Source organism: Protomyctophum parallelum (assembly GCF_964188405.1).
Source record: "Protomyctophum parallelum genome assembly, chromosome: 4".
NCBI classification, from domain to species: Eukaryota; Metazoa; Chordata; class Actinopteri; order Myctophiformes; family Myctophidae; genus Protomyctophum; species Protomyctophum parallelum.
Window position 1 is genome coordinate 47,011,201 of NC_139700.1, and position 24,726 is coordinate 47,035,926.

Genomic DNA, 24,726 nt, shown 5'->3' on the forward strand with positions numbered 1-24,726 from the left:
TCAGGTGTAAAGGAGCAACTTGGACACTCAGGCATGAAGGAAGCATGAGTTCAAGTCCGTTGCTCTCCCCTTGTCCCCCATATATGGGGACTAGGTTGGTGGAGGGTGTGTAGAGCCCAGGATCACATTAGATGATTGACACAGGGGTGAAAAATGGGTTACAAAATTGTGGGATAAAAAATATATTTTAGAAAATGTCAGGAAGGGACTATAGTGGAGACGAGATCCATGAAGTCATTTTACACTTAGTTGCATTGTCACGGGGCAATTACCCGTGCCCTATATACAAAGACACTTGAAACTGCTTTCTATAACATGTAAGGACTATTGTTTTAAACTTGTGTATTGAAAACTGTGTGTTCACTGATTGTTTGCTAATTGTCTTTCCTGCACTGCTGGTGGCATTTCCCTTGATTTAGGAAGGGGCCAAGTGCTGTGCAGGGGAGGGGTGTTACTTCTTATGCTTTGAGTATTTGTCATTGAGTTTTCATGCTTATTTATATTGGTTTAATGGTAACACATCTTTAGTATGTTTAGGTTACTTTTATACAATGGATTATTTATGGCAGTATTTATTTATAAGTATTTATTCATTTTATTGAGAAGAATAGTTGCTAATTGCTCTGTGTCCTGTGGTAGGATCCACCCCTATTTAAAGGGATTGTGACATTAAAAAAAAGGTTTTGGAATTGTTCTTGTTTTTTTTAGGTTTTCTAATCTCAATTGCACCCAAAAAACATGAACTTTTAACATTCAGTAGATGTTCTGTGATCTGGGGTTTTCTGGCTCAAACAGGTGCTCTTATTTGCCGGCAGTAAGTGACATCACTTACTGCAAATCCCATATATGTCAATGGGATTTGCCAGCAGATGTCACTGTTTCACTGTGTTGCCTGTTTTCATTGTAGCTCAAAAGGCCCAAAAAAACCCAAAGAAAACTTCAGACCACAGAAAATCCACTGAATGTTCAAAGTTCAGGTTTTTTGGGTGTAATTGAGGTCATAAAACCTAAAAGAAAAAAGAAAAAGAAAAATAAATGAAAATGAATGTCATAAAACCTTTAAGGGAGGCTGCAGGGACAGACTAGTCAGTTGGTTGTGGGCTTTAACACGGGTAACAGTGCTGAGGGAGAGCTACAGGGCCTTGTGTGACCAAGGTTTAACCTGAAGAGAGTTCTCATCCTGTTTGGTTTTGTTCAATTGTGTTTGCCTAAGTATTTGTTTTGTTGGTCTATTGTTGGCCAGTATTTAGTTTATGTATGTGAATTGCACTGAAGAAAACTGTCTGGAGTTTGGTGGAGGAGTTTGGGGAAAATAAAAGCCCTTAACGAACATTTCTGACTGTTCTTGGAGCCTTGGCCGTTCGGGCAACTTCACATGCATTAAGTGTAAAATGCATTCAGAACGCGTCACAGTTGTAGATCGGCTATTTTCAGCAAGTGTAAAATGAGCCATTGCAACGGCATCAAGGCCCGCCCCAAAACACAATTTAGTCGACTAAAATTAGACTAAACACTAAAACATTCCAAGTGACTAAAATGTGACTAAAACTAAGCGAAACCTATTCGAAAGACTATGACTAAAACTGCACTGGGCTGCATCGTTTAAATCTTTTTTCCCCAGGTCCGTATATATACTGTACGTACCCCAACGTAGACTCCGTCTATATAATGGTTGAGTCCTACGGAAGCTTTTAACATTGGTCCGGTTAGCAACGGCCTATAGCAACGCCCCACCGTTCCAACTATGGGACTGCAAATATAATCTCAGTGCAAACCAGTGGAAAGGAGGATTTTCAAACCTCTATAAGTCGGAATCCAGGAGAGCTGTCCTTGGCGCATTTTCTGCCATCCATTTAATTTGTGCCTTTTGTACTGCGACGCTGCCGCCATGCAAAAGCTTCTGACGAAAGGTAAAATAGTGTGTGCTTGTTCCAATGCTGCTAGAGTGTGTGTAGCGAGTGTGTGGGGGGCTGGCAAATTCCGTCTTTTAAAGTGAACGCGTATGCTGGCACGGTGGCACCTGGGAACTGGGGTTTATGCTAACAGCTAGCGGTATAGAGATAGAGTTAACACTCCCTGTTCCTTTTCAACCCCCTTCCCCAGACGGTCTTCCACGATGAGTGTAAGTTCAGGGAGAGCTTGCTGCCCAACCACTACAACGCCTACGAGTCCTGGGCGCACCGCGGCTCCTACATCGCCCTCAGCAAGCGCGGCCGTGCCAAGCGAGGCGACAAGGCCACCACCGCCACGACCGCCACACACTTCCTACCGCGGATAATATAGACGACGAGCGGATCGGGAAAAAAAAAGACTGGCAGTAAACCAACCCCCGATTTGCACATGTGGATTATTTCCCGCCAGGTAACACACAAATGTGACCAAATTTGACTGAGGGACTGCCATTGGATATTTTAGAATTTCCGTTTTTTCATGTCTCATGAAAGCAGGTAATATCTTCAAATTGACATATTGGTTGTTCAGTTTGACCCACCAGTTTTGGAGACATGGCTTATCGAGTAATGTCTTGCAGAGAAACAGGCTTGAAAGGTTCACTTCTGTGGTCTCTAACATTACACTATAGCTACATGTTTAAGCATTTATTACATATTTACATGCAGATTTCAGCTCTGACACTTATTTCAGACATGCTCTAGTATATATGTGAAGAGTCTGCCTGTGCTATTAACAAAAAAAAAAAAATCTCCTCTGGTGAAAAGCTGGAGTTTGCGCGATGGCAGGCTCTGGCAGTAACCAACCCCCATTTGCACATGTGGATTATGTTCCAACAGGTAACACACACATATGATGAAGTATACATGCATATACTTACAAGAAAACGGACTGCAAGAAAAAATAAATGCCACTATTATATATTTTAGATGATGATATTTATTCAAAAAAACGTTATATGTAAATGTGGGTGACTTTTGTATTAGAACTTTATGGACATGGCCATTCTTTTGCTGCTTTATTTATTTATTTATTATTTATTTATTCCCCCTCCTTTTCTGGTCTGAACCGGGGAGGTTCCACCTGTCCCTCATTCACTTTATAATTATTAAGACGATGATGGAAATGATGAAATGTCTTTTATTACCTCAACGCGTCATGTCCCGACAACATGAAGAAGGATAGTCGTAGTGGAAGAAGAAGTAGTGTGTGTATATATGGCATTTCTACAGAGGAGAAGAAGAATGCTTGTTTGCTGGCAAAAAAACCCCAAAACAAACATTGTCATGTTATACGCCATCGCTCCCCACGGACTGGGACGTTGTCCGTCCTTCGCCCCCCTTATTTCGTTGTTATCGATGCCCGCTGTGAGGGTGGGTACAGTTTGATGCCCCGCTGTGAGGGCGGGTACAGTTCGATGCCCCGCTGTGAGGGTGGGTACAGTTCGATGTGAGGGTGGTGGCAGCTTCGCTTGCATTGGCATGAGTTGGCGAGCGAGTGCGGGGGGTGGGGGGGGTGCCTTGGATTCCAGCTGACGCCCCCCCCCCCCCCCACACACACACACACACACACACACACCCTCGCGTGCCAGAAATGCACCCCTACTCGAGTCAGAAATAGGAATGAAACGCAAGTCACTCTCACAGACACTCTGCAGAGTCTTCGACCCAATTCCTAGAGGGCCAGAAGTAACTCTGTGCTTGATTCTCCTTCCATAATTAGATCAATTAAGTCACTGAGACTCGGTCGATATGGAGAGCCTGAACTGGAGATGTCGTTCAACCCCCCCCCCCACCCACCCACAGCTATGTCCAAGGGAACTTTTTGACAATCCTGCCGTCTGTGTGTGTGTGTGTGTGTGTGTGTGTGTGTGTGTGTCCGCCCGCCCGCCCGCCCTCCTGCGAGATGACCTTCAGGTCAGGAAAAGAACAGCAACACAACATGTGTGAAGCCAAATATCCATCGGGACAATAAAGATTATGTGTTGGTGGGCTGAAGACTGCTCAGATGTGCCACACATGTCGGGTAGCCACGGGTTAGCTTTAACCCGGGCACGCGTTAGTTGTAACCGGCCGCGCATGTTGGGAGCGACGGGTGTTGTCGGACTAATGCCTGTCATACTCTTAGTATACGTCTAACAAACGTATATGCTCCCCGCGGACATGCTAGCTCGCGAGGCGCCACAGACGCAATGCGCCGTGCGCTTGTAGGTCTGCAATCATTGGCTATATATATTTGCATTGTTGTGACCCATTACCTTGTGTAGCTGTTAGCTTGTGGAGCCAATAGCTTGAGTCGTGAGTTAATGTGTTACGTGAATCTTTTGCAAATATACTTGCGCTAATAGCTTGTGAGGTAATAATGGCTTATATACCGGTATGAGCTAATAGCTGGAGTTGTGCACTGTAATAGCTTGAGCTATTTGCACATGCGTGAACTTGTAGGTCTGCTATTTCCGGCATGCAACGCCGCCGTACGCCGCAGCTGATAATAATAATAATAATCAAGCTCAAGTGTCTCCCAGTTTCTCTATTCCTGCACTGAGGAGAGAGTGCTTCCTCCTCTTGTTTGAACATATACCTCACCTTTCTGCCTTAGTTCTGACTTAATGAAAATGATTTGTAAATTAGTTTGAAACGGACATGACTCCAATCATTTGTTTCTGAAGAAAGAAAATATGACAAATGAAACATAATAATACTATATATTACAAATGGTGTTCGTTTTATTTTTGTACGTATATGTGCTGTGCACAGCAGTCGACTGTATTCCTGAAATGAAAATAAAAAAGATGTTTTGTAAAATAATCTCGTGGATTTAATGAATGTTTACACGTGTATAATGAGAAAGGCCCTTGCCTTATGCCAACCCCACCAATTGACGATAGGCACACGGCTGACATCTTGCCACCAAGGTGCTAACTATAGGCGCAACTTCCCATAGACATCTAATTGTATTAAATAACGTCAAACTCACCAACATTGCAGCTGTACGAAAAGCTTGAGTTATCGTCTTACTAGTATCTGCAATGTGTTTGTTTCATAAAAATCACACCCGTGTGAACCGAGTGGTGCAACTCCCCTCTCTCCTCTCTGTGCAGCTGCAATGTTGGTTATTTAATACAATTAGATAGGACTGTTCTGTTTGAATGATGAATGGACTGTCTATGGAAAGTTGCACCTATAGTTAGCACCCTGCTGGCAGGATGGCAGCCGTGTGCATATCGTCAATTGGGTATGGGCGCTGATGACGCGGAGGAGAGAACGTGCCTTTATAGTGCACGGTTTCTCAACTAGTGACCAGTATTGTTTTCGTCAACTAAAACTATGACTAAAAGAACTAAATGTTAGGGAGGGACTAGTGGAGAAGAGATCCAGTAGAACTAAATGTTAGGGAGGCACTAGTGGACAAGTTAGAACTAAATGTTAGGGAGGGACTAGTGGAGAAGAGATCCAGTATAACTAAATGTTAGGGAGGGACTAGTGGAGAAGAGATCCAGTATAACTAAATGTTAGGGAGGGATTAGTGGAGAAGAGATCCAGTAGAACTAAATGTTAGGGAGGGATTAGTGGAGAAGAGATCCAGTAGAACTAAATGTTAGGGAGGGACTAGTGGACAAGAGATCCAGTATAACTAAATGTTAGGAAGGGACTAGTGGAGAAGAGATCCAGTATAACTAAATGTTAGGGAGGGACTAGTGGAGAAGAGATCCAGTAGAACTAAATTTAAGGGAGGGACTAGTGGACAAGAGATCCAGTATAACTAAATGTTAGGGAGGGACTAGTGGACAAGAGATGTGAGCTTGTTGATTGGCTATCATCGGCACACAGCTGAGTATAAACCAGGCATTTCAGCACCACCATGGCCGCACAAAATACATTTTAGTCAGCTAAATTAACAGTAGATTTAGTCGACCAAAATCTCATAATATTTAATAGTTCTAGATGACTAAAATATGACTAAAACTAAATTGAATTTTATTCAAAAAGGCTATGACTAAAACTACATCTACATTGTTGCTGTCAAAATCTACACTGCTGTTGTCCAGGTGGTCCATGTCTGTCTCTTCTTGGCTGTATAGAAACATGGGAATGTAAAGGCCAATATTCATCCAGTTTTATGTGATAATTAAGGTGACAACTGAAACGGTGGTTAGTAAAAAACAGAGAGATGTGTTTGGGCGAGCGGTGTGCGCTTATCGACGCGGTGTGACTGACATCGCATCATGTTGAAGTTTTCGGCGGTCACCTTATCACCAAACAGTGGTGCAACTCCGGGTGTGGGGGGGGGGGGGGGGGGGGGGCGTGGGCGAAGTTCCAGACCCACAGGAACGCACCCAGGGCCCTGGCCCGATTTCGGCGAGCCACCCCGCGTCCGAAACGGTTGAGAAATGACAGAGTTACCGTGGGGGGGGTCCCTCTACTGTACCCTCTACTGTACTGTCACTGTACTGTACTGGCACACCCGAAATCACCAGTTAATATGGGTGTTTGTGCGTGTGTTAGGTTGCGCACAGGTGGTGAAAAACAACCATGCTGTTTTCGTCCTCAGACGCACGCACCCAGCCACCCACCCACCCACGAATAGGCCGGAGGCAAGTAACTATAGTAACTAAAGTTGTCAAATAACTGAACAAAAGTACAAGTGTGAGTAGAAGTATAAAGCATTGAATACTCAACTGACGTAAAAAAAAACAACTATACGTTACTCTACTGTACTGTGCTCTGCATTTTATTGTAGTGTACTGTGCTCTTTACTGTAGTGTACCGCGCGGGGGTCCCCGGGGGGTCTCCAGAACATCCAGAGACCCAGGAACACGCGCAAGGGGTGCTGCCCCTGTTCCGGCGAGCCAGCTTCCCGCGTCCGAAACAGTCGAGAAATGACAGAGTTATTAGGCACCGCTCAATAAATAAATACTTCCGTAAATGTAGGGTACTTAGTTACTTTCCTGACAACTGTTCTTCAACCCATTCTGACCTGAGATCAGATTCATACGAGGTTTCCACTGGACACACACTGGTCTGATTAACCCATTCTGACCTGAGATCAGATTCTAAAAATGTCAGTCGTTCTTCGATTTTTCAAAAAATAGCAGACCTACAAGCTCGTATCGCGCCACTCGGTGGCCCGATATGAGCTTGTAGATCTGCTATTTTTCAATAGGTAAAGCACGACATGATGCTAACACCAAAACGGGTTCCCGTTCAGAATGGGTTAAGTACTTTTACTTTGCTTTACTGTATTTCCAATTTTCAATACTTACTCCACCTCCACTACATCTCGGAGGAAACTATTGTATACTTTTACTACGGTACAATTATTTGAGAACTTTAGTTACTTGTAGATTCTAATGAGTATTTCAAAAACATATCCATTAACCCATTCTGGGCGGGGTTCCCTATTTGTACCTTACCCCCTCAGGCCGGGAACCCATATTTGGGTTCTGTACAGTATGTACAGTATTCAAAAATGTAAAAATTTTGATTCTGCTATATCAATATTTGAAGTTTTTCAGAAACCTTAGGTCAGGATTTAGAGGCGTTTTTAGAATCGGCCTTAGGCCTGAATGGGTTAACCACTACAGCCCTATTTAAACTTTGGCCATTTAAAAATAGCTCCTACAAGCTCGTATTTTCAATACTTGAAAAGCGAGACATTCTGCAAAACGAATCCTTTTTTCCCCACATTTGGTACTTTAAGCTTATTTTGATGCCAAAACCTTTTCACTTTTACTCAAGTGAATTTTGAATTACAGACTTTTTACTTTATTTCTTTTTTCTTTATTTCGCTGGGGTGGATACCTTTACTCGAGTAAAACATGTGAGTACTTTGTCCCACCACTGTACTGTATTCTCTCTAGCGTGCAGCGGGTAAATGAGTTAGCCAGCTTATCGGACGGCCCTCTGTTTAAATAGAGCCAGTTGGACTTTCTCCTGGTCCACTCACAGACAGTCCACACTAGAGAGACAGTCCACTCAGCCTACGGGACACTACAGAGAGAGAGAGAGAGAGAGAGAGAGACAGTCCACTCAGCCTGCTGGACACTACAGAGAGAGAGAGAGAGAGAGACAGTCCACTCAGCCTGCTGGACACTACTATAGTCTACTACAGAGCTCAGAGAGAGAGAGAGAGACAGTCCACTTAGCCTACGGGACACTACAGAGCTCTCTCTGAGAGAGAGAGTCCACACTACAGAGCTCTCTGAGAGAGACGGTGTGATGATGAGAGCTCTCCTCCTTCTCACCTTCGCGCTGGTTGTCCTGCCCGGAGTGCTTAGGTGTCTTCCTCAGAACAGCTTCGGCACGGCAGGCGGCTCCTCCTCCTCCTCCGGGCTCACGATGAGGAGACCTGGTGGACCTGTTGAGGTCCGCCTGGGATCCGACGACCCGGCGAGGACGCTACACGTCCAGCCGGACTTTCTGGGTATGTGTAAATGTTTCTTCTTTCTATATCTCAACCTCTTCTTAAAGGAGAATTCCATACTAGAAGGCTTTCTTACCTTTATTTGTATAGTTGTTACGTCCCCACCAAAGAGGTGCAGGTGTTATTTTGTGCATATTATAGGCTGCTAATTTGCTTATTTCCATCGCTCAAACATGATAACGTGACGTCACGCGTCGTTGAGCACTGAGCACCGCTCACACAACACATCTCTCTGTTTTTACTAACCACCAAACGGTGGTCACCTCTTCACCGAGAACTGGACTATGAATAGGCCTTTTAGTCCCCAAGGGGTCTATCCTAGGGGATGCCAGTATTCACCAAATAATTGCCAATCTATATAAACTCCCAATGTGCCGCTTAAAGGCCTATTGGTACTCCAGTTCTAGGTGATAAGGTGATCACCGGAAACTACAACATGACGTCACTGAGCCGCGGTGGTAAGCAAATCACTGCTCGCTCGACCCAAACACATTTTTCTGTTTTTGGGGGGTGCTAAATATATACAAGTTTAATGTTTGTTTTTAGTTCAATGTTTGTTTTAAAAACGCCATTGACAATGAAGTAAAAATTGACGTTATATACAAATGTGAGTTGTATGCATGCCTGCCTCTCCTGGCTTACAGTGGGGAATAGGTTATCGTTTAATACTCTTGTGTTGTTCAAAACAGTCATGAGTAGTAAAACTCCTGTTTTCGTAAATTCACAGATTGTTTTTAGTAATACTGTGCATGATCACATGACACTAGAGGTTCCAGTAATGGACAGCTTGTGTTACCTCGCCCCAAAATATAATTTAATCATTTATTTATAGATCATTGTCACTTTGGAATAACCTGCCTCGAAATCTCTGTTGCATTTACAGTAAATTAACGTTAAAAAAGCGTCTAAAATTCCATTTGATACAGTGAAGTGTTGTGTGTTGTTTTTGTCTTTTTTTGTTTTCCCCCTCTCACTTGTAATCTTAGCAATTACATTTTTTCTTTTATCCGAACTAATGTAAGTTGAATACTGACTTTTTAACAAATGTGTATTTGTAATTGAATGTGTACTGGAATGTTTATTCTTATGTGGAACCCAGGAAGACTAGCTGGTTGCTATGGCACCAGCTAATGGGGATCCTTAATACAGATCAAAATCAAAACAATGACATCACCTAATCATCATGAGTTAGACTTTAATATATTAGTGCCCCTCACTTCACAGTACACGGGTATGATTTTTTTTGCTAACTGATAAGATTATCACCTAATACTGGAGTATGAATAGACCTTGACAAGATGCTGTGCGCTTGGGGATAATATTTTGGCCAAAAATGTTCACTATCGGGTTCACACGGTCAATGGCACGCGGGCATTCAATCGTAGCATAGAATGTTTTCTGTACGAGAGCACGCCTGTCTTGAAGTTGCATCATTCTTAATGACCTTGTTTCCTTGACAGTAATGCTGCCGTTAGGAACCGGGGCGAGCAACTTTATGTCAATATTTGATCGGAGGCTACAGCAGTTCCTGTGCATGGACCTGAGTGGAGAGGTGTACCGCTCTGTGAGTGATCCTTTATGTGTTGTTGTTTGAATGGACCTGAGTGGAGAGGTGTACCGCTCTGTGAGTGATCCTTTATGTGTTGTTGTTTGAATGGACCTGAGTGGAGAGGTGTACCGCTCTGTGAGTGATCCTTTATGTGTTGTTGTTTGAATGGACCTGAGTGGAGAGGTGTACCGCTCTGTGAGTGATCCTTTATGTGTTGTTGTTTGAATGGACCTGAGTGGAGAGGTGTACCGCTCTGTGAGTGATCCTTTATGTTGTTGTTGTTTGAATGGACCTGAGTGGAGAGGTGTACCGCTCTGTGAGTGATCCTTTATGTGTTGTTGTTTGAATGGCTTGTGCAGTGTCAAAATATAATATATATATATATACAGTAGAGGGTATGCGCATGCTTAAAGTGGCACATCGAGTGGCAAATCGAGTGGCAAAGCAACATGCAAAGTGAGTTCAACATTGTTTAACGTTGTTTAATTTAATGCAATCAAATAATTATGACTTTTCTGTTTGGATGTATATGGGCTGTCAAGGCCAGACAGTCGTTTTTTTTGCATAACTTTGATGGTTTGATGATGATGTCACTCGCACACCCTCTGTATAATATATATCGTTGCTGTCGGCCAACATGGCCCACAAAATTTTGTGTTTTTCTTTTCTTGAATTTATTTATGACCTATACTTGATCACACTACACTACAGTATGGTAGATGGTGCATTTATATGGCCCTTTAATATCCAAAGCACTTTATATAGATGTGTGCATTACACCTGCACATCTGGAGCAATTAGGGGTTCAGCGTCAATTAGGGGTTCAATTAGGGGTTCAGCGTCAATTAGGGGTTCAGCGTCAATTAGGGGTTCAGCGTCACTAACTCTGGGAGAACCCGGGATCGTACTGGGAACCTCACGTTCCCATCGGGCCTCTCTACCGGCCACTCTGTCCTCTGAGCCACACAAAAGCATCAAAAGTGGCTGATCTGCAAGCTCGACAAACGTGATGCTTTGCGCCACGTTTGTCGATCTGCTATACTTTTGCTATTCATTTGAATCTTGAAAAGTAACTGTTATGGACATGTGAGGTTTCCACCCCAAAAGACAGGGCCAAATTAGCCATTGGGACAGTGAGGCCGTGGCCCAGGGGCCCTTGGATCTCAGGGGGCCTTTGGGGGAAACTGGACCGTGCGGTACTGGGTTTGAGCTGACAAGGCCTCCTGGGGCCCTTCATTGGCCGTTGATGTGTTAAATTTAGGTCAAAAAGATAATAGAAAACTCCAGTGACGTCACTTCAGTGACACTGATTGCGTCACTGGCGTGCCAATAATCACGATAAAGCACACCCTCTCGTGTAATATTGCTTAATTGACTTGAAACGAACAGACCGAGATGGATCGGCAGTGGAGTGACAAATGCATTATTCTGTGAGTTAGTAAAGGCATTTTACTTGCCTATACAAGAGTGGCTTGGGCTCATCTTTTTTTTTGCGTGCATTACTATTATTTGGAATATTTCAAAAGTAATTTTGAGTTCTCCTTAAAACCATTAAGAGACCCTTAGGCATCTCAATATGGCCCTTGGAATCCTCAAAGTAAAAAAAGAAAGAAATCTATTAAATTCTGTTCTCAATCTCGGCCCTTAGTCCAGAAAGATAATGTGTTGCATACAAGCTGAACGCTGTTTAGTTCTCAACATTTCGTTGTGATTCTGGGCGACAGAGAGACCAGACCTGTCCCAAATGAGACAGGGTATAAAGTGGCAAAGTTCCCAGTTCGATCCCTGCGGGCTCCCCCAGAGTTAGTGTCGAAGTGTCCTTGTGCAAGACACTGAACCCCTAATTGCTCCTGATGTGCAGGTTGGTATATACCTTGCATGGTTTCCTCCGCCATCGTTGTGTGAATGTGTGTGTGTGTGTGTGAATGCACAATCTATATTTAAAGCGCCTTGGATAAATGCGCTATATATAAATTCACCATTTATACCATTTATAAAGTAGTAGATTGTCATGGTATCAGAATGTGCTGACCTGATCAGAGCATGCGTGTATATACAGTATGTACTGGTCGTGGTGGCCGTCGGGTCAATGAGATAACGGTCAGTTTAATCTCGACGCCGTTTCCTTCTCTCCGCACAGAGCGAGCAGAGCTCGGAGGGCTGCCTCTTCCAACGCGTCTGGTCGGACTCGGAGAACCGCCGCCATGTCCTCCACTCCTCCTCCTCCGGCAGTGGTCTGCTGCTCAGACTGCAGACCCCCGAGGCTCACGAGGAGACCCCCGAGGGTCCCCATAGGCCCCGGGGCCAGGAGGGTCACCATCTACAGACCCCAGAGGGTTACCGTCCACTGACCCGGGGCGGGTCCCACCGTGGGGGGACCAGGGGCCAGTCGTCCCCCCATGGGGGGACCCGACCACACGACCACGTGGCCCTGCTCTCCTCCCTGCTGGCCAGACTCGTGCGTCGGAGACATAGGAGGAGCGACCTCATCAGCCCGGTGAACCCGTCGGACCCGCTGCGCTCCGAGCCCCATCACCCCCAGGCCCAGGACCACCACCACCACCACCACCTTCTGCTCACCCCCCAAGAGGGGGGAGCCGGGACGGGTGCCGGCGGCGGGGCAGGGCTTCACCCCGGTCGGCCGCCGCCGCCGCCCCCCGAACAGGAGCAGCCCGGCGCCGTCTCCAAGGAGACCATCACGTCGTTCGACGACCCGCTGCACGTGCTGCAGCAGCCCAACCCCCCCGTCAGCCCCGTGAAGACCAACCTCAACATGGCCGACGAGGCCAGGAGCTGATGCTGTCCAGGTTTGACCTCGCCGCGTTGGTCCTCGTGACGGATAATTTCACTGGTTTGCCTCTTTTGGTTGCTTTTTTGTTTTGTTTGTTGCTGTTTTACCCCCTTTTCTTTTACCAATAAGGGCCTTCCTCGGCCCCACACCTCTCCCACTGTTTATATTGTGTTTAGTTTCCAAGATGGCCGCAGCACCAGGAGGGGGTGGGTGCGGAGGTGAGTGGGCGGGGTCGACAGCATATGCCCTTACTGAGCTGCATTCAAGACACTTGCCTTGTGTCTGACACCTGACTTGTGTCTGACACCTGACTTGTGTCTGAAAACAGCTTTGATGGATGTGTTCTGCCCCCCCCCCCCCATCAAACAAAATGTTTGGTCAAACCATATATGGGCTTCCATTGGAAATGCATTGGAGCGGCCATTAAACACAGACACAAGACAGACACAAGACAGGTGTCTTGCATGTCTTGAACGCAGCCAGCCAGTAAGGGCATATGTCAACCCCACCCCCTCCTGGTGCTGCGGCCATCTTGGAGACTAAACACAATATAAACAATGGGAGAGGTGTGGGGCCGAGAAAGGCCCTCATTGGTTCCTCCCCACACATGGCTCAGGAGGCAGAGCGGCCGCTTAGCAACCGGAAGGTTCCCATTTGATGAAATTGGTATCCCGACCTGGAAATGTATTTCCTGTCCATAGTAGAGTGATGGAGAGACATGTGACACATCATATTGAACAAGCAATGGTTACAGAATATAGAACTATTTAACACTTATTTTAACAAAACGTTAAAAAAAGGCAATTGATGCACCTTTTAATACTATACATATGTTTTTTTTTTGTTAAAAAAAGGAAAAAATAGAAAAAAGAAGAAAATATGTAAAAATATATGTAAATTATATTTCATCAAATTTAGGAAAACTAAAATGTTTAGCTTGAAATTAAGAATTCAAAACACTTGCCGCGTGAAGCGGGGTGTGGCATATACTGGAAGTAGCAAATCTACAAGCTACATCTACATCTACAACGCATCAAAGCACGAAGCATTGTGAGCTTGTAGATCAGCTATTTTCTGTGCACAGCACTGACATGGAACAAAGTATGAATCCCACTTTCATCATTATAACATTAAATATATGATATAGAAAGGACTGTGATATGCCTTCAATATATTGGTATAGATGTAGTGTGGTGTAGTTGTGGACTGCACTGTTGTTTTGTTTCTCTTTTTTAACTTGCTTACTTACTTTTACTGTATAAGTAGCAATAACACAATGCAGAAATTACTTCTAATTAAAGTAAACTAACTGTAAAATTACAGTATACAAATGTACAGTATAGAGCGTTGCAGTCCCGCCCCCTTTAACGACGCCAGGCCCAGGAAATAGTTTCCAATGCATTTTTCCCATAGACATTTTCATAACGTATTTATTTAAAGTCCTTATAAGTCCTTATATTTTGGAACAAACAAATAATTACAAAGAAGAAAAACAACAAAAAAGTGTTAACCTGCCGGTTTCTTCTTCTTTCTAATTATCAGTTCAGCCCGACAAATTGTGTTTGTTGTCATGATTTGTCACGACAAGAGTTGGCTTTGTCCACGGCGTAAACGTCTTTAAATAAATACTTTCTGAAAAGTCTATGAGGAAAATGAACAGGGATTTATTTCCCGGGTCTCTCGAGGGGGCGGGACTGCGACGCTCTATTGGCATCAAAATAATACAAATGCAAAAAGTTATCAGTATACAGTATGTCACATTTCTCAAATGTCATAGTGCTTTCTTTTCTTTTTAAGATGTACAACACATTGGTTTTTCTTTGTTTCTGAATAGTCAAACTACAGCATAAAATAGGGCTTAAGAGGTTTTGTGATAATAATTTAGCTAAGGTTTTCAAATAATCGTATCATGGAGTAGCCTAAAAAGCACAATATTTGCCACTGAGATGTACTGTACTTCAGTTACAGTACTTACAGTATACTTTCCACTGCTGCTGTATAATGTACACGCATGAGGTATGCAAACACACCTCCGCTTTTCTTTCCCCACAACTTTTGGAGTCATTTCCAGATGATTCTGGTCTGCCAGCATTTTACTGTACATTTACAGGATGTGTACAGTATTCTGCTCTGTGCACATAGATTTAAATATATTATATAATCCATATATGTCCCGAATGCAAGGTGAAAGTATAACCAAATTAACCAAACCATAATCTCTGATAGTTTGAAACGTGTGTTAACGTTTAAGAGGAAAACGGACACTCTGCTATACGTGTAGAATTATTATCGATTCAAAGCTTAGTAACATATCTTTATTTAAAATAAAGCGTTTTTTTTATTTCAAACTTGCAAAAGGGACAACTCATTTGTTTCTTATGTTAGAAAACACTTGTTTGAACTGCTAATTCTGAAGTTATAGGCAATGAAATAACCTTTTTTAATTTAAAGGTCTGACATGCATTAAAGGTTTGACATGCATTATAGACATGCATTTAATGTACCAAACACCATTTGTTTGGTACATTAAATCATCAGTGTTCATTTGCAGACCCGTAAGTAGGGTGACCAGATCTTTTGCTTGGAACAGTCCCTCACTTCAAAAAACTTTTCAGGCGTCCCACAAAGTGAGACCATGATGCTGTCCCACATTGTGAATGGCAGGCATCAGTGTTCAAATGCTATAATTAGTTATAGTCATCCTAATTAATAGTTGGCTTTCCGTTGAAAATCTCTCATTGTCTCTCTTCCTGCAAGATGTTTTAAAGAAAAATCACACCTGTGTGAACTGAGTGATGCAACTCCCCCCCCCACCCCCCCTCTATCTCTCTCTCTCTCTCTCTCTCTCATTAGCAGGCAACAGTGCAGCACTATCCCTCTCTCTGTTTCTGGCACAACAGGCTAACGTTACTACATCACCCCTACTGGCCCCTACTGGTACATACTGGTGCTCATTAACGTCACATAGGTGAACAACACTATAGGTGAACACGGACTCACAGACATTGCTGTTCCTTGGAGTGGTTGCACCACTCAAAAATGCACATGAAGTGCACAAAGACCCACACACCGACCGTATGCACTTGAAATGTATCGGCAATGTTTGGGTCAAAGACCTTCAGGCATCTGCTGATAATAGGTAGCCACATAGCTACAGTATATACACACACATAGATCCACAATGACCAATCACAGTCGCCCTCATTAATAGGGATGAGACCCATAGCAGGTGGTGAGCTCATTTGATCGAGTGATCACATGTCTATAAGCTTATAACAATGAATACACATTCTTAATAATAATTAACTATACAACAAATACAGTGGATCATCATAATGTGCATAAGACTTTGTTGCCTAAAGCCTGTTAAATTACCATGATAAATATTCCCTTATAGGCTACAGCGTATCGACCATACCATCCATGACCAAAGTTTGCATTTTAAAACCTTTCTTTTTATTTTTTAGATACCGGAGGGTTTTAATAACAACATGATAGGCACTAGGCCTATGGTCGAACATGACATAATACGGAATTTAATAGCAACTCTTTATTATGTAAAGCTTAATATGTTGCTGTCCCCGTCCCCTCCCAATTTTACCACACAAGCGATACAAGTACAAAGTACGGAATTGAAAATGTACTTGAGTGAAAGTACAAAAGTGTCGGCATCAAAATGTACTTAAAGTACTAAAAGTAAAAGAACTCATTGTGCAGAATGTGCCATTTCACAAGTTCAAAATCTATGGAAAATAGCTATTTTCAAATGGCCGAAATGTACAGGGTTGAAGTGGTTAGTGCATGTTCTCTAATCAAAATTAAAACTCCAAAGTAACTAGTAACAAAAAAATTCAAATAATTGTAGTGGAGTAAAAGTATACAAATTGTGGCTCTGAGATGAGTACTGGAGTAGATGTAAAAGTATTGGAAATTGGAAACACTCAAGTAAAGTATACAAATACCTCAAAATTGTACTTAAGTACAGCACTTGAGTAAAAGTACTTAGTTACTTTCCACCACGGGCAATACTGTCCCTCACATAGATCTGGTCAGTGGTCACCCCTATACCCGTAAGCGTTCATTTGGTTGCTAACTATCAATCATTTAGCTGCATATGGCACCCCCTGGATCCCCTCCATGTTGAGGGAACAGCTGTGTGTGTGTGTGTGTGTGTGTGTGTGTTTTAGGTGAGGCGAGGTTGGACCGCTGTCCTGGTGTCCTTTCACCTCTTTTAGAGACTGTTAAAATGTAAACTGTCCCGTCACGGCGCTGCATGCCTGGATGTGGCAATGTTTGTTTTGCACGTGTAAAAAAATAATTGCAGCCTCATGTTTGACTCAGTAATTATGAATATGTATGGAGTTATGTAATATGGGCCATAACACCACGTTTGCATATAATGGCTCCAAATAACTGAACATAAGATTCTGTTTTATTGTTTTAAACAGTGGTTCTTCTTTCAGTGTACACATAGAAGCATGCAGTTCTATTTGTAGGCTACACTCTCAGAGTTACAGACCCATGAGGGTCCATTTGGTTCTATTTGTACACTCTCTGAGTTACAGACCTGTAAAGGGTCCATTTGGTTCCATTTGTACACTCTCAGAGTTACAGACCCATAAGGGTCCAATTGGTTCCATGTGTACACTCTCAGAGTTACAGACCCTTAAGGGTCCAATTGGTTTCATGTGTACACTCTCAGAGTTACAGACCCATAAGGGTCCAATTGGTTTCATGTGTACACTCTCAGAGTTACAGACCCATAAGGGTCCAATTGGTTTTATGTGTACACTCTCAGAGTTACAGACCCGTAAAGGGTCCAATTGGTTTCATGTGTACACTCTCAGAGTTACAGACCCATAAGGGTCCAATTGGTTTCATGTGTACACTCTCAGAGTTACAGACCCGTAAGGGTCCAATTCGTTTGGAACCATGCATTACGGTTCCTATTTATTTTCTTTGGAGAAAGAAGGATCTATTGTATTCAGCCGCAGTTAAAGGGTTAATTGATTTGTTTAAAATAATAGCTTTTAATTTTTAATGTATATCAATTAATCAGGTGTATATGAACCAATAACTGTTTGAGTGTGAATGTAGGGTAAGTGATATTTCTTTGTTGAAATAAATGATAAAACAGTTCTATAGTCCGATATTAGCAGGAGTCTCCCCATGTCTCTATAGCCATAGCAAACAGAAAGCCCATTTTCAGTTGTGGTTTGGGATATCAATCGTATCCAATCTTGAGAGAGAACTTGCACAACATGGATACAGACAAAGTGACATTGGAACTGGAACACTGGAACATTGAATCTGATAAATTGGGTATACAGTGTTGTTTTTGGCAGCAATTTTCTATTTTAGTTTAGTCATAGTCTTTGGAATGAAACTTTTAGTCGCCTGGAATGTTTTGGTGTCAAGTTTTAGTCTACTAAATGTCATGCGATTTTAGTCGACTAAATCTACAGTTGATTTAGTCGACAAAAAATGTGTTTTGGCGGGCCTTGATGCCGTCGTAATGGCAGTTTTTACACTTGCTGAAAATGGCAGATCTACAAGCTCACAACGCGTCGTGCTGCAACGCGTTGTGAGCTTGTAGATCTGCTATTGTCAGCATGCAACCAAGTGTAAAATGACTCATACTGGATATCTTGTCCACTAGTCCCTTCCTAACATTTTAGTCTAGTTTTTATTTGTTGATGAAATTGTCAGTATATTTAGTCACAGTTTTAGTCATCATGGCTTAGTTTTTATGTGGTTTTCGTCAATAAAAAAAGGTGGTCGACGAAAAACATTTGTCTTAGTGTTAGGGCCGATTCATACTCCTATTTTACCGCTGTTTCGGCGCTGTAGTGCCGAAATGATTTCGGCTCGTCAGAAATTTTCAGTAGCACCGAAGAGCCGACTTTAGGACGGTACCCGCCCCCCCCGAACCTCAAATGACGTCAAATTGTAGGCTCTACAGTGCCGAACCGACTTTTATTCGGCTCTAAAATAGGAGTATGAATCGGCCCTTAGTCGACGAAAACAACACTGTTGGTATACCGTCTCCTGTTTTGGGGGAACTGGCAACCTGCCTGAAAATGCCCTTTCTGTTTACTAAAGAGCTAGAGTGTCACTCCAGCTCTTTAGTGTGATTGTAGTAGAGTAGACTAGCACATTATAGAGCTTTAAAACAAAACAAATATCAACCAAACAAATATCACTTACCAATTGTGTTAAAGGGGAATTCCAGATTAATCGCCCTCTCATCGGATGTTCTTATATTGAATAATGGGTGGTAGAGGCAGATAATAATAATAATAAAATAAAAACATTCACAGGGGAGCGCAGCTCGCTGGATCTTAGGCTCTCTCGCCTTGATACGGAAGCCCCGTTGGGACTAAACACGTATGCACATCTTTAGTCATTATGAAAAACTAGAAATGCACTCTGTCGAGGTGCCCCTTTCCCGTGCGCAAGCAGAGCGTGCAAGTACACTGCTACTAAATGATGTCTATTACAACTGCTGTTCTAAATCCTTTAGACCCGTTATTGACCTTATATACCAACCTTGAAATGTACCTTAGTTACGGCACCATCAACAGCCAATAAGGGACCACCATTCTTACCACAACATACATACCACAACATACATACCCATACATACATACATACATACATACATACATACATACATATATACATACATACAGAGTATGGTTTAGGTATGCGGTCTAGCTTAAACTTGGACTCAGGGGGGTGGACGCCTCTGCCTTGCATAGTCCCCAGTGAATAGGCAGTTGGCCCTTCACTGGTAACCCTATTTTGGACTTATTTTAAATATATGAAGGTATTGCGGGCAGGAATTTTACCAAAAAGCCCCCCCTTTTAAAATACATACACACATACATACCTACATACATACATTTCAGAAGTTTTAGCAGTTTTTAAGGACCCACTTTTAGGCCAGTGCACCAGAGCAAACTCTTGCCTTTTTTTAAACCCTACCCATTTTAACCAAATACATATATACATACATACATACAGTACATACCCAGTAACCAAACCTTAGTTACGTCATCAATAATGGTGGTCCCTTATTGGCTCCGGTGAACAGCACCGATCCAGCCAATCGCAGTACTTGCATGCTCTGCTTGCGGAAAAAAAGAAGAAAACATTGAGCGATCTAAAGAAGTGGTTTTGCCTGAGACCCAGCCAGTGTTGTTTATGGCAGCAAATTTCTATTTTAGTTTTAGTCACGCAGTCTCTTGAATAGTTTTCATTTAGTTTTAGTCACATTTTATTCACCCGGAAAGTTTTATTGTTAGTTTAGTTTTAGTCGACTAAATCTACAGGCGATTTAGTCGACTAAAATGTATTCTGACGGGCCTTGATGCCGCCGTGATGACAGATTTTACACTTGCTGAAAATAGCCGATCTACAAGCTCGTTGTGAGCTTGTAGATCGGCTATTTTCAGCATGCAAGTGTAAAATGACTTATTCTGCAGGATCTCTTGTCCACTAGTCTCTTCCTAACATGTTTGTCTAGTTTGTATCTGTTGACAAAATTGACAGTATATTTAGCCATAGTTTTCGTCACCATAGCTTAGTTTTTCATTTAGTTTCCATTTAGTTTTCGTCAGTGAAAAAAGGTAGTCGACGAACATTTTTCGTCATAGTTTTAGTCGACGAAAACAACACCGGACCCAGCAGTGCGCCCGGTCGGAGCTGCTGCTCTGGTTGTTGTTATGTAATAAATTCCATGTGAGCCACTTGGATAATTGGATCATTATAATGGCATGAGATTAAGATAAGAAAACGGTTGATCCGGAATTTCTCCTTTAAGTTTCATCCCAAAACATGGATGTTGTTGTTTTCCAATCATTCTAATCGGGGCACGGCGATGTGTCCAGGAACTGTTTTGTTGTCGGGTGCGGGACGCCGTGTGAGTCACAGCAAAGATGAGCAGGTTTAAAAAAATATATATATTTATTGAAATGTAAAAACATGTATTCAACGTTGATGCTGCATTGTTTATTTATGTTTCAAATTTCACTGCTATTTCTTCCTTTTGCAACATAAATGGTGACAATTATTTTTTTGAGTGTTGGTTTGGTTTTTCATACGGTATCTCCTCCGCATGTATGTGTAAGCGCACGCACGCACGCACGCATGCATGCACGCATGCACGCACGCACGCACGCACGCACGCACAGTACTTGAGTACCTGAGTACCACAGATCTTGTGAAACAAATGTTCAGAATGAAAGACAGAATGACCTGCAGTGACCCCTTGTACCCTTTACTTTTCCTGGTAAAATAACCAAAGGGACATAGAACACACACACACACACACACCACACACACACACACACACACACACACACACACGCTATCATTTGATTAAGATCCAAATAACATGGAACACACACACACACGCGCTAGCATTCACTGATAACTGCTAATAACCATGAACAGACCATGATACTGACCATGATACTGTCATGATACTGTCATAATACTGACCATGATTCCTGGACTACACCATGCAGAAGCGATTATACTGCGCGATAGTGAAATTTCAAATCGTGCTACAGTGGTGGAAAGTAACTAAGTACTTTTACTTAAGTACTGCACTTTTGATCTACAATTTTGAGGTATTTGTACTTGATTAGAAAACATACATTAACCACTTCACCCTATATACATTTTGGCCATATGAAAATAGCCGATCTATAAGCTCACAACGCGACGCATTGTGAGCTTGTGTATCTGCTATTTTCAATAGCCTTTGTACACATTTTGAAGCGGTGAAAATGTCCCTTTCACTCACTAACTCACAGCATTTAGACCTGAGGACGATTCACAAATCTCTTCTAAATCCTAGCAGTTTTCAAAAAAGAAAAAAAAAACATGTTTCTAGTGGTTCTCAAACATTTTCATGTCAAGGACCCACAGAATTATATGTATATGTGTATATAGGGCGACCCCCATCTGAAGATATCTTGTTCTAGGGACACCCCAGAAGCAAACATATGCGTTAAAAACGTTTAAAAACACTTTTTCACGATTTTTCAAAAAAATAGCAGACCTACAAGCTCTGAGCTATATGAGCTTGTAGAGCTGCTATTTTTCAATAGCTAAAGTTTTTAATAATGGTTAAAACACCAAAAAGGGGTTCCACTTCCCACCCGGAATGGCTTAACCCATTCTGACCTGAGATCAGATTCACACGAGGTTTCCGCCGGACACACACTGGTCCGATGAACCCATTCTGACCTGAGATCAGATTCTAAAAATGTCAGTCGTTCTTCGATTTTTCAAAAAAATAGCAGACCTACAAGCTCGTATCGCGCCACTCGGTGGCGCGATATGAGCTTGTAGATCTGCTATTTTTTCAATAGCTAAAGCATAACATGATGCTGACACCAAAATGGGTGCCCGGTCAGAATGGCTTAAATCACTAACTCACAGCGACAGCAACATAAGTCACTCATTTCCAACAAAGCGTCGACGACGGCGTCACACAGCAGTTACACAACAGGCCATTTATAAACTCCCACAGGACTAAATATAGAAACACAAACTCATTGTGGGATGAAGAATAAATAAACAGGGAAATGAACAGCCAGCGAGAGAGAGAGAGAGAGAGAGAGAGAGAGAGAGAGAGAGAGAGAGAGAGAGAGAGAGAGAGAGAGAGAGAGAGAGAGAGAGAGAGAGAGAGAGAGAGAGGATACCGGGATTATGACATCATCACACTGTAACATCAAAGTCATGCTGCAGCAGTGAAAAAAAGATTATACAATTATTAATAGAGTATATAAGCATTGCGACGTCACTGCCATATCTGTAGTCTCCACGCCCTCTGAAAGCTTGATACAGAGATGGATTTTTCTTGACCACAATGTTAACCCATTCTCGGCGGGGCACCCATTTTGGTGTCAGCATCATGTTATGCTTTAGCTATTTAAAATAGCAGATCTACAAGCTCGTATCGCGCCACCGAGTGGCGCGATACGAGCTTGTAGGTCTGCTATTTTTGAAAAATCGAAGAGCGACTGACATTTTTAGAATCTGATCTCAGGTCAGAATGGGTTCATCAGACCAGTGTGTGTCCGGCGGAAACCTCGTATGAATCTGATCTCAGGTCAGAATGGGTTAACACATTCTCGGCGGGAACCCCTTTTGGTGTTTCGAGCATTATGTTACACTTTAGCTATTGAAAAATAGCAGATCTACAAGCTGCTCGGTGCCGCGCTACGAGCTATAGTTTTGAAGAATGATGACAAATGTGGCGCAAACTTGCGCCACATTTGACTGAGACGGTCTATATTCCTCCCAGTCACTTTTAGGCCACCGATCAGTGATCGTTTCGGTTCTCACTCCAAATGACTCGATCGGTGATCGGGCAATTTATACCCGATCTGGGGAAACCGATCTTTTATACCATTTAAGTGGTATAAAAGTCAATCAGGTATTTAGTATAATATCGTTTTGCGTCTTTGTGACAAAGTATAGCATATTGTCTCTGATGGGTGAAAAACCCATTGCAATTATTTGGTCACAAGCTCTTGATAATACTTATAATACTGATAATACGATAATTCATTGGTCAAGTATTTATAAAACCCACAGGCACAACATTACACAGTGTTTCCAAAATTGCAAATAAAAAATCTACAATCCACAGCGTGTCGCATTCTGACATGTCTTGAGCTTGTAGATCGGTGGCTTTCTTTTGCTACTTTTGCGTTCAACGGAGTATAAAATAGGCCAATAACTTGTGAAAAAAGGATGCAAGCAATATGGAGATATAGGTTTCTGTACAGTGACGATGTAAAAACAATGCAGGAACATAAAAAGTGACACCCAAAGTGACTGCAAAGAATCGCTGATATTTGTTTCAAAAAAGCTTCATACCCTGTTATAACATGTATATAACGATGCAATGTGGCATACGGTAGCTCTGTTTGCAAAATGCTGTACCCCCTCCAACTGTACTTTCCCCATTTTCAACTGTCTTTATTGTATTGTATTTGTGAGACTTGCTTTGGCAATGTAAACGTTTGTTTTCTCATGCCAATAAAGCTCTTTTGAATTTAATTGAATTCTGGTATCCTTTAGTTTCACTGTACTGTACAATTATTAGTAATGATAGTGTACTGTTTGACTGATTCTTGGTTTACCTGTGATCCTAATTTACAGAGGCACTACACTGTCTATCTGCATTTGATCCTTTCTGTGAAATGCCTAAATTGTAGACAGACCGACCGACCTCATTTCTTCTTAAAGCTGCTATAAGCAATAATACAGCCAGCAATGGCTGTATTATTATTATTATTGTATTATCATAAAAAGTAGTCTCTGTGACACATCTATAGGGGCCGCAATCTCAAACCATTAGAAATAACTTTGAGGGACATAGGCAATATGATATGAGATATTAAAAGCAGTTTTTAAATGCATGTTATTTGCGCTTTAATGGGCTACTGAGAATTGTCCAGTGGAAACTGTTCAGACCTTTGTACCCCAATGTAAATGAATGGGATCAACTAATAATAGGCAATAATATGGCACTAAATCTGACAACGTGGGATGTGCAGAAATCAGGAACGGCGATGATGGTGACATTAATTACGTAATAAAAACGTATTAAAATACGTATTTATTACTTAATTATTAACTTCTATGTGTGGAACAGGAACAACAGCGCTGGGACATTACTTAATTGGGCTATCCGTGCGCTGAGTCAGCGTGCAGTGGCCAGAAGCTCATCGTGACTCAAAGGTGAACATGCACGGCCCAGGCCGTAGCGTAACGGTCTGGGCACCGGACTGGTAATCCAGTCGCAGTGTGCCGCGGGTTCGACTCCCGGACCCGACACGGCCTTTACTGCATGTCATCCCCCCATCTCTCTCCCGTTTCCTGTCAGCCTACTGTCTGTCCCTTCAAAAATCAATAAAAGGCGTAAGCCGCAAAAAAAATATCTTAAAAAAAAAAAAAAAAGGTGAACATGCACTCAGGATACTGTATG

At 42.5% G+C, this 24,726-nt stretch overlaps 1 protein-coding gene across 4 annotated transcripts in view; it reads left to right on the plus strand.

The window, feature by feature from the left end:
- The window catches only part of LOC310857938 (fibroblast growth factor 4A-like), a 35,032-nt gene that overhangs the window by 7,306 nt on the left and 3,000 nt on the right, over positions 1 to 24,726 (plus strand). The window contains exons 3-4 of one of the 4 annotated variants that reach the window (XR_014569190.1): positions 2,104 to 3,826; positions 3,902 to 4,746. Coding sequence is in view for 1 of the 4 variants with exons in the window: in XM_083763966.1 (XP_083620092.1) it covers positions 2,104 to 2,283 (180 nt within the window). In the remaining 3 variants the exon portion in view is untranslated. Of the gene's footprint in view, positions 1 to 2,103; positions 4,747 to 24,726 lie in introns of those variants that run through there. The other 3 variants (XR_014569191.1, XR_014569189.1, XM_083763966.1) reach the window with 3 other exon arrangements.